Source organism: Talpa europaea (assembly GCF_964194135.1).
Source record: "Talpa europaea genome assembly, chromosome: 14".
Taxonomy (NCBI): Eukaryota; Metazoa; Chordata; class Mammalia; order Eulipotyphla; family Talpidae; genus Talpa; species Talpa europaea.
The window spans coordinates 90,329,842-90,344,748 of NC_140082.1; the positions used below are offsets into that span (position 1 = coordinate 90,329,842).

At 59.0% G+C, this 14,907-nt stretch overlaps 1 protein-coding gene across 1 annotated transcript; it reads right to left on the reverse strand.

Moving 5' to 3' along the window:
- Nucleotides 1-1,286: 1,286 nt before the first annotated feature.
- Nucleotides 1,287-11,855, reverse strand: MFGE8 (milk fat globule EGF and factor V/VIII domain containing; the record flags this gene model as incomplete). Its single annotated transcript, XM_084253740.1, has 9 exons — nucleotides 11,582-11,855; nucleotides 9,085-9,210; nucleotides 8,607-8,732; nucleotides 6,577-6,758; nucleotides 6,108-6,263; nucleotides 5,572-5,716; nucleotides 2,372-2,556; nucleotides 1,506-1,661; nucleotides 1,287-1,424 (listed from the first exon to the last, which is right to left on the reverse strand). The coding sequence occupies exons 1-9, from the start codon at nucleotides 11,652-11,654 to the stop codon at nucleotides 1,287-1,289; spliced, it is 1,287 nt and encodes a 428-aa protein (XP_084109866.1). The 5' UTR covers nucleotides 11,655-11,855.
- Between the last annotated feature and the right edge of the window lie 3,052 nt (nucleotides 11,856-14,907).

The following is a 14,907-nucleotide window of genomic DNA, read 5'->3' on the forward strand; positions in this document are numbered from 1 at the left end:
TCTGGCCTGTACCCTGTTCTTGTATGCATAAAAAAATAAATCTTTAAAAAAAAAAGGAAAATGCATCTTGCGGCCTGAGTGGTTTCATGAGCCTCTTCTCCAGCCAGTTAAGTCCCTCCTCACAGTGCCAGTGCCCTCCCTCCCCGCCCCCCATCACTGGGGCACTGGCCCACACTGCCTCGTACTGGCCAATTCCTTATGGCCTGTGTGGGGGTAATACAGGGCCACCCCTGAACCATCCTTCCAGCCCAGAAACCAACCTGTCCTTAACATCCTAGGAACACATGTGTCAGGCCTAGGGGCCTAGACCTCTCCCTCCCACACTGCATTCCACCCTGGACCCCACAGCTGCAAAAGCTGCCCAGTCCTTTCCCTCACCCACTGCCCCAGTTACCAGGAAAACAGAAATTGCCAAGGGGGGAAGTTGCCAGCAGTCACCGCCTGTCTTCCCAGTAAGGGCTGGGAAGGCAGAGGCAGCTTCCAGAAGGCAAGGCTGTGCCAGGAGCCTCTGGGCTCCTCATCTCAGGGTGTCAGGCAGCACCCAGGGGCCCAGAGCTATGCAGTGTGAAGGGGGCCGACCCCAGTGTAGGGAAGGCGGTGAGCCAAGTGGCTCCATCCTCTGCGGTTCCGCCATCTCAGCCTTGACACCAGGACCCTGGGGTCCAGCAGCACTGAGAGTGGAGGGGAGCAGGGGCCCGCACACGCCAAGGGGGCACTATAGCCCAAGTCCATTTCAGTGGAGCAACAAAGAACCACAGGAAGAATTTGGGGTGGGGGTGACATAAATATATTTGGGGAACTGCCTGTGTACTCAGGGTAAAGAGCCAGCACAGAGGACCCCACGCCCTCCCGCCTCCTCTCCTCCCTCTCCAGAGGTCTGCCCATCTCCTCCTGTCTCTTTATAGGCTCCAGGACAAGGGGCAGAAGGTCTGGAGGGGGGTGGGGCTGGTGGGGAAGCAGCATCTTGCCTGAGGCTGGGGCAGGAGGCTCTTATCTCCAGTCTGGCACCTCCAGGCCAGCCTCCAGCAGAGGGCATGGGGTGTGGGAAAAGGGCTGGAGTGGGGAGTGGTGTGGTGCCAGACCTAACCAGCTCCCACCATGCGTGAGGGTGGGGTGATGGCCTGGGGGCAGGTGGGGGGCACAGGCAGGGAGGGAGGGAGGTGACAGAAGCCCACCCCCATCAGCTAGTCAGGACGCGGGTGGAGGAGGCAGCAGGCCCAGGAAGGCCAGGAGGGCAGGAGCAGGGGCATCACCCCGGCCCTCCGGGCGCCTCGGCCGGGCCTCGGCTAGCAGCCCAGCAGCTCCACGCGCAGGGTGATGCGGTTGTGCCAGGCCACAGGCAGGATGCGCACGAAGCGGGCCACGAAGGGCGTTTCGAACACGTTCTTCTTGTGGGAGTTGTTGTCCAGGTTGCCAGGGAAGATCTGGAGGCAGAGAAGTGTCAGGGCCGGAGCGGCCCCCGCCCGGCGCCCTTGCAGTCACCAGCTGGACAGACAGACACCCACCTTGCTGTCGATGGCGCCCGGGTCGCTGTACTCGGTCCAGTTCATGCCGTTGTCGCTGTAGGCTATCTTATAGGCGGCCACATACTGGATGTGGCCGAAGTCTCGGGCCCCCTGCGTGATGATGCCGGACACCCGCTTCTGGGAGCCCAGGTCGATCTAGGGGAGGAACAACCCATCCCTGTACTCGCACGGGCCGGCCAGGCAGGACAAGGCAGGCCCCAGGCCGAGAATTCTAGTTTGGGGAAAGTGGCATCACCTAGCAGAGGCTCCGTCTCCTCATCTATAAAGGGCACAAATGCCTCCCCCTCCTCACAGGCTCTGCAGTGAAGTAGCCAAGCCTGCCTGGGGCCTGCATGGGGTGCAGGGAGCACGGGCAGGTAAGAACCACTCCCGAGGCCCCCTGAGGGCAGTCCAAGGCCTGGGGGGACGATCCAGCAGACCTCCTACCACCCAGGTCCTGACCAGCCTGGGGACCCTACTGGCTGCCATGACAGCCACCCCAAGACCCAGACTGCAAACTCCACTCGTTGCTGACCAGCAGGAGAGCCAGGGCTGGCACCCATGAGACTGTTTCCTCATCTCCAACACAGGTGAGGCTCTGGGTTCCCACTTTCCAGGAAGTCTGGGCCCGGCAGACACCCCGAGGTGCCTGGGTCAGGGGTTCCTCCTCCTTCCTGCCAGGTGGTCCCCAGGCACATGGGGACCCCTTCTCCACTGGGGCAGGGGCCTCCTCGCCCCACTGGAGATACAGAATTGGGGGGCAGGTGCACATGGAAAGAAGAAAAGCAAAGCCAAGAAAAACCAAGGCTTTGAGGACATTCCCTCTTGATGACCCCAAGTCCTATGGCCCAGAGGCTGACACCCACCTGCAGCCATTCAGAGGCGGAGTTGCTCTGGGCAGTCCAGGCGTTGAACTTGCCCTGCCTGTCGAGGCGCGCGTAGAAGGGGAACCAGCTGAAGGTGTTCAGGCCCCAGGTCCGGTAGACGCTGGAGGCCGTGATCTGCTTGTCAGGGATGGTGTTGTCCTTCATGCCCAGGGGCTCGGTGCAGCCTGCCAGCAAGGGGGCATCATCAGATCCAGGCCCTCAGCCCCCGGGTAAGAGTGGGCACGAGACCCTGAGGGACCGGAACTCTGCGTCCTGCCCCAACTGTTAGCCAGCAGAGAACCAGTTCCTCTCTCACAGTCGGCCCATCACCCCTCCTGGCCTCGGCCAGAGGCCCACAGCTCCCACTCCCACCCTGACTTGCCCTCCGCCCTTCACTCCAGGGCAGCCCACCTGCTGCCCTGCTTCGAGACCTGACTTGTGAGATACCGTCTCCAAGAAGCCTGCCCTGCCCACCTGTCTTGGGTGGGACACAGCTGCCATCCATACCCAAGTCCTGCGAATACGGTCAAGACATTCCTTACAACATCTCAGTGGTTTGGCACTCACTCCAGCCAGTCACCACCAAGCACGGGCCCCGGCCCCACGAACGGGAAACAGCAGGCCACGGCAACCAGCAGGCCACGGCAACACCTCCACTGTCATGGCCCGCCCAGATGCGTGCTGGTGCGCAGGGTGGGACACTAGCGCTCCCCACATGGCGGCCGCTGGTCCGGAGGACAAGGCCCAGATCCTTCCCCGGCCCACACGGCCCTGCCTGGGCTGGCTGGCCCATCTCCCTCCCTCCAGCCTCCTCACCCACCACCAGCCTCCATCCTTTCACAGGCCCCGGCCCTGCATCACCCATTCCCCACCTGCAAAGCTTTTTCCAAGGCTCGCACTCCATCACTCCAGCCTCCTTCAAAGCCCACCCCAACAGAGCAGTCAGTCCCCATGGCATCCCACCCTCCCCCTAAGTCGCCCTCACACCTTACCCTCCAGCCTTCCTGCTAGCCCATCTCCATCGCCCCTTAGCTAGTGTCCAGCCCCAGCTAGGTCTCAGATGGGCAGGGATCCGCTGGCAGTGTCCCCGAGGGCCAGACCCTCACAAGCAGCTTCATAAACACCCTCAGAAATGTCTACTGTGGGCCTCCCTTGTGGCGCAAGGGGTTGAGTCACCGTGCTATCAAGCTGTCCGCAGCCACTGCAGCACGAGTTCTATCCCCGGCCAGGGAGCTACCCACAGGGCGCAGCAGACCTCTCCTGTCTCCTCACTGCTCCCCTCAGCAGTGTATGTCAGTGGATCTGCCTATTCTGCACCCCTCTCTGTCTCTGGCAAATCCTCTTACCCCCCAACCCCCCATCTCTGGCCTGTACCCCAGTTCTTGTATGCGTAAATAAATAAGTCTTTTTAAAAAAATGTCTACTGCATTAACGAGCCCATTCCAGCAGGACAGGGTGCCGCCTGCGACCCAGACCTGCCCAGGAACGCCCAGCCCTGCACCCTGCCCAGTGCACATGCATGTACATGCCAGCATTCCCTCCAGCAACTGCCCACACTCCCTCCAGCAACTGCGATGCCCCCCAGGGACTGAAGTCCAGGCCAGGAGCAGACTGGGCGCTGCACCTCCCAGAGGTTTGCTGCCTCGCCCCCTCTTGGCCTCAGAGGGAGTGCTGGGCTCACGCACACAAGCGTGACAGCCACCGCTGCAGACTGTGTCGGGGGGTGACCAGGACTCCAGGGATAGGAGCCCAGAGTGGGGGCCCCAGATCTGCCTCTTTCCTTCACCAATCCCTGAAATTTCCTGGGCAGAAGGCCAAGTCTACCCCACAAGAGGTGAAGCGGGAAATAGTACGGGTCCTACTTTTCAAAAAGACTAAACCCCGCCAGGCACAAAACACAGCTCATGGGGTTTTGGGTGGTACCAATGCAGGATACAGGAAAAGATGCCACCGAGATGGGTGGGGCAGAGGGCAGGTCTTCAGAGGTACTCCCTCAGGGCTCCCCTCTACTTGGCTCCCCCTCTGCCAGCAAGCCCTACACTTCCGCTGGTGGCCAGCAGGTGGCAACTGTGGCCACAGAGAGGAGACACCCAGACTTCAGAAAGCAGTGGGGCTGGGCCGCGTGGTCAGTAGGGCCTGCACCCTGACCTCTCCAATGTGAGGTTTTCCTTGCTCAGCAAAAGCCTGTCCCTTTCTGGACACCTATCCCACCATGTGGGAAGCTCTCTGGAAAGCGCAACAGGACGCAGCAGCTCCAGAATCAAGACCCCAGGAGCCCCCATTTCCTCTCCCTAGAGGTTTGCTGGGAAGTACTGGATGGATGGGTGGCGGCAAAAGCCCAGGATTCTAGATCAAGGGTTCCAACACCTACTGGCTGTGTGCCCTCAAGAAATCATTTATCCGGCCTCACCTTCCTCGTTCATTCATTCAATTCGCTCATACGCTACTCATCAGGTCTTCACTGGGCACCCATGATCCAGACCCCAGGAAACAGCAGAGACACAACGTGACCAACCTCCCTGCCTCCAATTGTTAGGGGGAAAAGGCTGTCCTAAAGCTAATTCCATACAGGCTTTGTGGACTCCACCCCCACCCCAGGCTAAAGCCAAAGACACTGGGAACTCCAAATCCCATCACCACCCAAGGGAAGGTGGCTGGGACCTGAGGGTGGGGTTATGCAGCCAGGTGGGTATAAAGCCAGACACGTGGGCTTTGGAGGGGTCCCCCATTTTGGCTCTCTGCCACCTCGCAGCATCCGGCCAGCTCGGAGAGTGCCTTTGGGTTTCCAGGTCGGCGGATCGGGTAGGACGCACTAAAGTCTTTATTTCCCTATTTTCTCCCTGAGTTGTACACTTTCCTTATTTCCTTTTCCCTTGTAAATAAACCTTTTATGAACCTTTTGTGTGTGCCTGTAGTGGAGTATTCGTAAGTCCCTTTTAAGCACGCGGGTGAGGACCCACAGCCAGGCAACCCATTCAGCGGTGTCTTTTGTTCTGGGCCAGGAGGAAGAAGGCTGGGGCTCGGCAGGTGGAGCACACCTGGGCAGGCTGCTAACATTCTCTGCCCTCTGTGCCCTTCCTGAGTGAGCCCAGGCCCCAGGCCCCAGGCCCCAGGATGGCTACCACCCTCCCCAGCTCACCCTGGCTGAGAAAAGGGGGGCGGGAAAGGCCACCAGGACTGACCACAGTCCCCTCACTCACCGTTCAACTCACAGCCAATCAGCTCAAAGCGGACGGTGCAGGCCCGGTGGCAGATGATGGGCACCAGCCTCACGTACTGCACCTCTAGCGGGGTGTCAAACAGGTTGATCTTTAAGCCATTGTTGTCCGTGTTACCAAAAAATATCTGGATGGAAAAGGAAGAGAGGAGGAGCAGGTCAACCCAGGCACCCTCAACCCACTCCCCTTCTCACACCCCCTGTGGACACCACAAGTCTGGGCATAAACCCACGTCTCCCACATGGGGCCACCTGTCATCCATGGGGTGCCTCTGTGCACAATAGGAAAAGGTGCTCCCTTCCCAAGATACTTTATTAGCAAAACTCTGTCCACAACTAGAAGCACACTAACAACCGCTGTTGCAATTGCGGCTCCCTCAGCAGTGACATCCTTGAGCAGTGTACAACTTGCGCAGCTGTACATGGGAGTCCTGAAGGCTCAAAGTACATCCCAGCTCCTCCTGCCTATGCAGCAACCCTCGACAGGTCATTGGACCTTTTGGGTCTCCCCACACTCACCTTGTCTGTTAACCCCTCTGCAGACTTGATGAACTGGAACTTGTGGCCAGTGATGCTGTAGGCCACCTTGAAGGACTTGAGATACTCGGCGCTGCCCGCGCGGCTGGCACCCTGCGTCACCACACCAGTCACCCAGAACTTCCGCAACAGGTTTACCTGGACCGTGTGAGGAAAACAGTACCTTACATCTGGGGGTCTTTCCACCCTACATCCAGAGTGGGGGAGCCCAAGCAGGACCGAGGAGGGAGGCTCTCTCATTGTCTCTCAGGGAGGGGCCCCACAGGGACCAGGCAATAGGGGCCCTCCCCAGCCTGGGTCTGCTCCCTCTCCAGGGCCCCCAACAGTGCTCCCCTAACACTCCAGGGTCCCCAACACTGCTCTCCACTTACAGATACTTCACCTGACCCCAGCAACGAGCCCACTGTGGGGACCCCAAAGGCAGCATGCCCCCTCCCACCAGGCCCCGCACCTGGATCCAGGGGTTCCTGTCATAGTTGCTGGCTGTCCAGGCGTTGACAATGCCCGTGCGGTGCAGGCGGGCCAGCTCCGGGGCCCAGCGCTGCAAGCCCATGAAGCCCAAGTGCATGGACGAGGCGGAGATCTGCCCATCGCTGATGGCACCCGACTCCATGCCCAGCGGCATGGCGCAGACTGCAGGGAGGGGGGCTGTCAGGGCACACCCAGGCAGGGGCATAAGGGCAGACCATGGCCTCTGGAGATGACCCAGAGCAGAGACCAGGACGCGGCCATGAGGGCTTGAGAGGAGGGGCCCAGAACAAGCACCCAGTTGGGGAGAAGGGCCCGGCCATCCCCAGGGCGGGGGCCATCTTTACTAGGCATGGAGCAGCCCGTTATTCTGGAGCAGGGCTGGGCTGATGCTGGGCAGGGGGGTGTGGGGGGAGGGCTGGCAGGGGAGGGGCTGGGGGTGGGCTGGGGGCTGGTGCAGGTGGGAGCTGGTGGAAAGAAGGCCAGCATGACTGTTTCCTTGGTGCCCCACCTGGGGGACCACACGCCCAGCTCATCCCCAGCTCCCCAGGGTGATGTGTTGGAGAAGGGGCATGTCAGACCCCAGCAAACAGTGCACTCTCACGCAGAGAGCAACAAGCAAGCCTGCCTGGAGTTTTCTAGAATCCCACTGGCAGAAGTTGTCTTGGGGGCTGAGGACAAATACAGGCCCGCTGACAGGAAGGCAGTGGACAGCCTATGTGGCCGCCATGCTGTGCTCCTGGACCTCAGATGGAGCCAGGCTTTCCCCGACACCCCAAACTCACAAAGAGCTGGGTTCTATGACATTCTTGGGGAGAATGAAGCCGCACCCCTGAGCTCAGAGCCAGCCAGGGGCCGGGAAACGTTCAGAACATCGGCCTACCTCTAGACTGTCCTCACATCCCTTATGTGCTCCAAGGAGACACACCACATAATAAACAAGGGGGTCCCCCTGGGGGTCCCCACCTTTGCAGCTGCTGCCTACCTCCCGGGGAAGGACAGACCCCAGGCCGGGAAGCAGGAGGCTGGCTGGCTAATTCCAACTCCAGCACCCCGTGGTTACCTAGGCTCCTGCACAGTAATTAGTGGGCCCACCTGGCCCACCAGGGCTGTCTACCTGGAGGCTTCCCCCCACCCCCACATACATTCCTCCACCCAAGATCGCCAGCAGACCGGCCTCCAGGCCCCAGGCAGACATGTGGCCCAGGGCACAGGCAGCACCTCTGAGGCGAGGGCCCCTCTGAGGCGAAGGCCCCTCTGAGGCGAGGGCACCTGCCCTCCTCAGGACCCTCCCAGGGTCCCAGGCCCACCCCACCAAGCAGGGTCCTCCCTCCTGTAGGTCTGCAGACCTCAGAGACACCACCCCCCCGGCCCTGCTTCCTCTGCCTCCTGAGCCACCTGCGCCGGCCTGCCATGCTCAGTGTCATAAATCAGGCCCCCCCACATCCCTGGGAGAAGGCACAGCCCACAGCAGGTGGGGAAGATTTCTGGCTGGTGGGAGGACGCTGCTGGGCCAGAAAAGAAGACAGCGCGGGGAGACACTGACGCCTTTGGGTGGCAAGGAGAGCACAAGCAGGCCAGCCCCTCTGTGCATTCCGCGCTCCCAAGAGCCAGCCCCGCCTGGCAGCAAGGGCTTGGCCCTGCCTGCCTAGGCCTCTCCCTCCTTCAAGTTTCAAAATGAGGCCACAGGGCACATATGGCCAGGAACAGTCAGGCTCCCTCATCCAGGCCTGACTAATGGACTTCCTGGGACCCGGACAGAGAAGCCTGGATGAGCCACACACTGTGTATCTGGCTCGAGGTGACTCAGGAAACGGCTCCACCATGACCTCCGGGGCACCACCACCCTCTCTTCCCTGTAGTCCAGGGATCGAGGGCCAGGTGGGAAGAACCCTAGGGGGACTGCAGGACCCCAACCCACCTCCTGGCCCAGCTGAGCTCCATGCCACCCAAAGTCACCCGGAGGCCCTGCCATCGGGGCTTGGCCCAAGGAGGCAGTGCCCTGATACTCACCGGTCTCACAGTGGGCGCCTGTGTAGCCACGAGGGCACTTGCAGATGTACTGGGCGAAGACATCCCCTCGGTTTTCTAACACCTGGCACTCGCCATTGTTGCGGCAGGGATTTACGGAACAGGGACCTGGGCGTTGAGGTTGGGGGAGCAGGGAAGTGAAAGGTGATCAGCAAGGAGCTGGGGACGGACACAGGCAGCAACAAATGGGCCCAGCCAAAAAGAACCCTCTACCCAAACTCAAGCCTGGGCCGTCTGCTCCTACTCCTCTTCCCTCCCCGTCTGCCTGATCTAGCCAGAGCCAAGATGCGGCAGGTAGAGGTGCATCCCCCAAACAGAGGAAGCAGCCAGCTGGACATGTGGCCTGGGGGTTTCCAGGAAAATGCTGGCTCAGGCAGGCAGGGGACACGGCCACTTTGGGGGAGTCTGGCCGGCAGATGGGGAGAGGCGCCAGCAGCCAGCGAGGAACAGCGGGCAGTACCTTTCTCAGTCTCATTGCAGATGAGGCCTGCGAAGCCTTTGGGGCAGATGCAGTAGAAGGGGGCTCTATCCTGGCTCAGCAAGCAGGTCCCTCCATTCAGGCACTGGCTCGAGTCACAGAAGTCACCTGCAACAGGAGTTTGACTCAGGGGGACACAGCGTTCATTTGGTAATTACTTGGGGGCCAACAACCATGGATGAGCTGAGCCCCAAGACAAGCGCCAGCGCAGCCCCAGGGCAGCCCCACCAGCCACGGGAAACAGTGACCGGTCAAGAGGCGATGTAGGCACCCAGAGTGGTTCCTGCCAGGAAGGGGCATTCACGCAGGGACATGTAAATCCAGAGGGGGGGACGGGGAAGGAGCACTCTAGAGAGAAACAGAAGCACAGAGCACAGGTGCGCTGGAGTCAGAGACTGGGCGCCAGGTGCTGCAAAGGTCTGCGGACATCACCCTGCAGCCCTGGGGCCCTTGACGGGCCTCAGCTCCCACCCTTGTCCACCAGGGAAAGAGTCAAGATCCTCGCTCTCGAGATGGGAGCCATTTCCAGCTCCATTCTGCTGGGAAGGAAGCCAGCAGAAAGGCCGCCAAAGAGGCATGAATGGACCCCGCTGGGGTTCGAGGCTCCCATAGCTACACAACAAAGACCCCTCCACCTGATAGGTGGGTGGTGGGCGCTGGGCGGCCGCTGGCTGGGTGGCAGGTGATGTGAGTGGTGAGGTGCGAGATCCAGCTTGCATCCCAGAGGGGACCGAGAGGGGAAGTCAGGATAAGGGGTGAGGAGGAAAGGCAGAGGCTGGAGGTGACAGAAGGCCTGAAGAGGCTATCAGGGCTCTGCTTGGGGGTCTGGACACAGAGGTGCAGATTCAGCCTGTGCCAGCCTCTTGTCAGACCCTGGGGGCATTGAACCGACCTTAGCATCCCAGACCTTAGCATCCAGGACCTCAGCATTGGGAACGGTGGCCCCGGGACCTAGTCCCCACACCCATCCCGTCATTTGGGGGTGAGATTAAAGAAATCTTTTTCCGTCCTCCCTGCAGATCCCGACGGCCCTCCAGAAATTCCAGTCACAGAGTCCACGGGGCTCCAGGGAAGGGAGCACTCCAGGGAAGGGAGCACCAGTAATGAGCCCAGGAGTCTTCTAAGCTCAGGCCTCTCCAGCACTTAAGGCGGCTCCCAAGGAGCTATTAGTCATTGGCTTTAAATAGCAGGTTAATCCTGTCCCCTGACCCGCAGGCAGCAGGCAGAAGGAGCCGCAGACAAGCACCTGGGAATGAACGACCAGAGTCCTGGGATCTAACTCCAGCAAAGTCCAACTCCTCTCCCTCCGCCTTCCAACCGCACCCTCTCCTGCAGGGGCCAGGTCCGAGGAGGCAGGGGAAAACAGGGAAAGTGAAAGGGGCCCCTTGCCAGCAGACTTAGAGGGACTCACCTGCACCGCTCAGCGCTTCCCAGTCCCCTTTCCTACAAAATCACCTTTGGGGTTCCAGGGTCCTGCCCTTCGGGAGGTTTCCCCAGGGACATCTGGCCCAGACTCAGGTTGTGGGGCAGAAAGGCGCGGAGGGGAGTATTTAGACTGAGCCGTCTCAGGGCCACTGCGCAGGGCCAGGTGGCTCCAAGTGCGCGGGAGCCGGAGACCTGGCTCCGGGTCCAGGCCTGGGGTCGGACTGGTCACTGGGGGCAGAGCCGGGGCTGCCCCCCTCCACGGCTGCGCCCGGCTGCACCCAATCCTATTTCTAGGAGAAAAAGATCGAGCCGGTGCCTGCAGAGTCCTGGCCTTCCCCATGCCCAGGGGCACCCTTTGCCCAGCCCCAGGGGACAGCGCGCCCCGCGAGGAAGGGGCTGCGCCACCCCCGGGCCCAGCGCGCAGGAGGGCGGGGGAGGACGCGAGGAGACCCGGCAGGCCAAGGCCGCGGGAGCTCGGCCAGCGCCCGGGGAGGCGGTCCTTTCTCAAGTCCCTCCCCGGCCCCAGCCCCTCCCAGCCCCGCCGTGAGCTGGGTCCCTAAAACCGACCCCGACCGCCTCTTCCCAGACCGGACACCCAACCACAGGTGGGGGCGCAAAACCTCCAGGAGCCGCGCGGCCGCGGGGGCTCGGGACGAGCTGCGGGGGGAAGTGGGCGGCAGAGACTTCGCCACCTGGAGTCCTGGCAACTTGTGGGGACCGCGCACGAGGGCAGGCACCGCCCAGTGGCCTCATTTCACAGATGGGAAAAGCGAGGCCCTTGCACAGCGGTTCCTTTGTTATGTGCAAGCCACCTCCGGGCGGGGGGTGGGGGGCGCTGGGCTGTCACCCCGTGTCCCGACGCCCAGAGCACGCTGCCGCCTCCCTCTCCGGCCCGAGCCCCCGCGCGGAAGGGCGGGCCAAGCAGGGCGCACCCCCGCCTCGGGCCGGGGCGCAGCGGGAGCGCCGGCCCTCCGCGCGGGCTCTTCGGCCAAGTTTGTAAACAGGCGGCGCAGGGAGGGCGCCGCGAGCTTCGGAGCGGGGGCCGGGGACTCACCCGAGAAGGCCAGCAGGCCGGGGGCGCAGAGCAGCGCGCCGCACAGCGCGGTCAGCAGGCTGGGGCCGGGCATGCTGCGGGAGTGGGCGCGCACCGGCCCGGGCGGCTCCGATCGCGGGGCGCTCAGTCCTCCTGCACGGAATAAATCGGGAATCAGGCAGGCGGCGCCTCCCACCCGCCCGCGCCCCGCCCCGGCCCGCCCCGGAGGCGGCCTCGCAGCGCGGCCCCGGCCGGGCTGGGAAACAGCGGAGCCCAGGGTCGCCGGCTCGCGCCTCCCGCCCGCCGCGCCCCCTCTCTCGCCCGGGAAGGTGGGGCCGACCTCAGTTCCTCAGGCTTCCCCGCAGGGGAGGAAGGGCCCAGGAGTTGTGGGGTTGTTTTTCGCTTTAGACTACGATGCTGCACCTTGTTCACAGTAAGAAAAATGCTCATGAAAACGAGCAGTGTCCTGTTCACTCATCATGTTGGCGAGGCCCGAGTGACTAACGCGGTTGGTGGAGGCTGGGGAGCAGGCCCAGGCAGGCACGGCTGAGGGGGAGGGTACATTGGTTCCACTTCACAGAGCTTCATGGCGAGCCCCTTGGAAGTGGCAAAGGCTGAGGACCCCAAATTCTGCAGAAGCTCCCCACCCCCTGCGAGGGAACCATCGCTGCATCCTTTGAGGTGGTAAAAGTTAAAAAATAATAATAAATATAAAGGGACTTGCAAACTTTTTCTGCAAAGGGCTAGATCAAAATATTTGAGGATCTGCAGGCAAAGGCCTTTGACAGCACTCTGCCCTTGAAGCAGAATTTAAAACTTTTGCATGTGGAAGGACACTTTCACAGAGGCTGAGCGACAGCTCCAGTGAGAGGAGCATTTGCACATCACCTGTCTGTGCAGGTAAAATATCCAGAATACTCAATAACCCAGAACTCAACACCAACAGGACAAGTCAATTTTAAAATGGGCAAAGAATTGGAATAGATATTTCTCCAAAGATCTACAAATGGCCCATCAGCACCGGAAAGTTGTTCAGCATCATGAATCATCAGCGAAATGGACCTCAAGACCGTGAGATACTACTTCACACACCCACTGGGATAACTATAATCAAAACTCACTAACTGACAAGTGTTAGTGAGACTGTAAAGAAATTGGAACCTCACATGCTGCTGATGGACAGAGGCGGTCACAGAAAACAGCTTGAGGGATCCTAGGAAAGTCCCAGTTACCCTAGGACTCCGCAGCTCCTCCTAGCTACACCCAGACAACTGAAAACAAATGTCTGTGCAAAGGCTTATACATGGATATTCCTCACAACATTATTAATCGCCAACAGTTGGAAACGACCCAAGTGTCCCTCAGCTGACGAATGGATAAACCAGGTACGCACGAATACGGTGAGCAGCCATCAGCCATAAAAATGAATGAGAAGGGCCTCCCCTGTGGCGCAGTGGTTGAGCGCTGGGTTGCAAAGCTGCCTGCAGCCTCTGCAGCACCGGTTCGATCCCTACCCACCGGGTGAGGGTCCCACATGGCGCAACAGACCTCTCCTGCCGCCCGATGCTCCCCTCAGCAGTGTATTTCTTCATCAGTCTGCCTGCTCTGTTCCCCGCTCTGGCTCTGGTGAATTCTCTCACCCTCCCGTGCTTCTGACTATACCCAGTGCTTGTATAAATAAATAAATAAAAATTAAAAAAAAAAAAATGGACTTCTTTAAAAAAAAAAAAAAATGAATGAGAAGATACTGGTCCTAAAATGTAAGTCTTTACACGTCGTCTTGGGTGGCCAATAGAAAGGGCTGTCAGCACAGCACCCTTGCTGGTCATGGCCACTGATTCTTGCAGAAGTTCCTGACCACACTCAACCAGCTTTCTGCCACCCACCAGGCACAAGTGCTGTTTCCAAGTTAAGGTACATTCAATCTTTGAGTCACTCAACAAACACTTAGGGAGTGCTGACTGGGGTGAGCATTGTGATTAGACACCCTGGCCGGACATTAGCATCACTTGGGAGGCTTTTCAAAAGCACCTGTGATCAGGCCTCATTCCCAAGTAATTAAAACAGAATCCCTGGAATGGAGTCTGGGAATCAGCATGTTTTTTGTTGCTGTTGTTTATTTATGCATACAAGAACTGGGGTACAGGCCAGAGGTACAGGTCGGGTTGAAGGGGGAGGGTGAAAGGATTCACCAGAGTCAGAGTAGGGAGCAGAGAAGGTGGAGCCACTGAAATACACTGCTGCACCATGTGGGTCAGCTCCCTGGCCAGGGATCCAACTCGTATCCAGTAGCTGGTGATAGCATTGGGACTTTAACCCCTGCGCCACCAGGGAGGTCTATGGGCTTGTTTTTGAAGCTCCCCAGGTGAGGTGAAAGTGCAGCTAGTATAAGAAGTGCTGGCTAAACTTACCGAGACAGTAAACAAAAGACCTAAGCTTTGGGACCTGGAGCTGACATAGGCCTTAACAGAGGGACGGAGGGCTAAAGAAGGAGGAGATTTTCTTGGATGATCTGATCCTCAGACTTCATGGGGTGGTATCTCCTCGGCCTGAACACTTTCTTACCAGCAGTAGAACATCACAGCACTTTAAGATTTGGTTCAGTTTTCTGACATATCATAGATCACATTAAACAGGTAAGTCCACTTTAAAACTTTCAGATATTCGGTCATGCAAATGGCAGGCTGTACCTTTATTTTTTAGTCATGCTTCTGCACAATCACAGAACACACTTGATCTTCCAGAAACTTAACTAAATTGACAAAACTCTAAGTTGATGGGGCTGTGGGGAACTACAAATTGGTTCAGTCTCTCTGAGTCACGGTCTGAGTGTTGTGAGACCCACAAAACTTGACCTGGTATCCTGCTTTGGGCAAATTGATGGCAAAGAAATTACTCAGATAAAAAGTAATTACAAAGATGCACATAGTACCACTATTTATGGTTTTGAAAACAGTCCAAAATGCCCAGAGGTAGAGCACTAGACAGACTTGCTATGATCGAACACAATGGCGCTATAACAGGTGAAGGAATATGGAAATATGCATGTGCTGCTGAGCCATATGTGGGCGGGAAAACACCAGACAAGCCAAAAGTGTTCTACCAAAGACTTGATCTGTACTCAGTTGTCAAGATCGCGCCAAACCGTGCCAGGCTGAGACATTGTCAGGTGATGGGTGAAACAGGACAGGTCTCTCTTCCTCCCCATCGGATAAGCATTCCTATCTGTTGCACTTAACAAGTTTGTCTTCTCGCATTCTAACGAGAAGGAAGGCCATCCCTAAGAGGATTGTAAGGAGGTTAAACATCTAAGGAAATTAACAAAGTGTTAACAAAGTAAGCTGAGC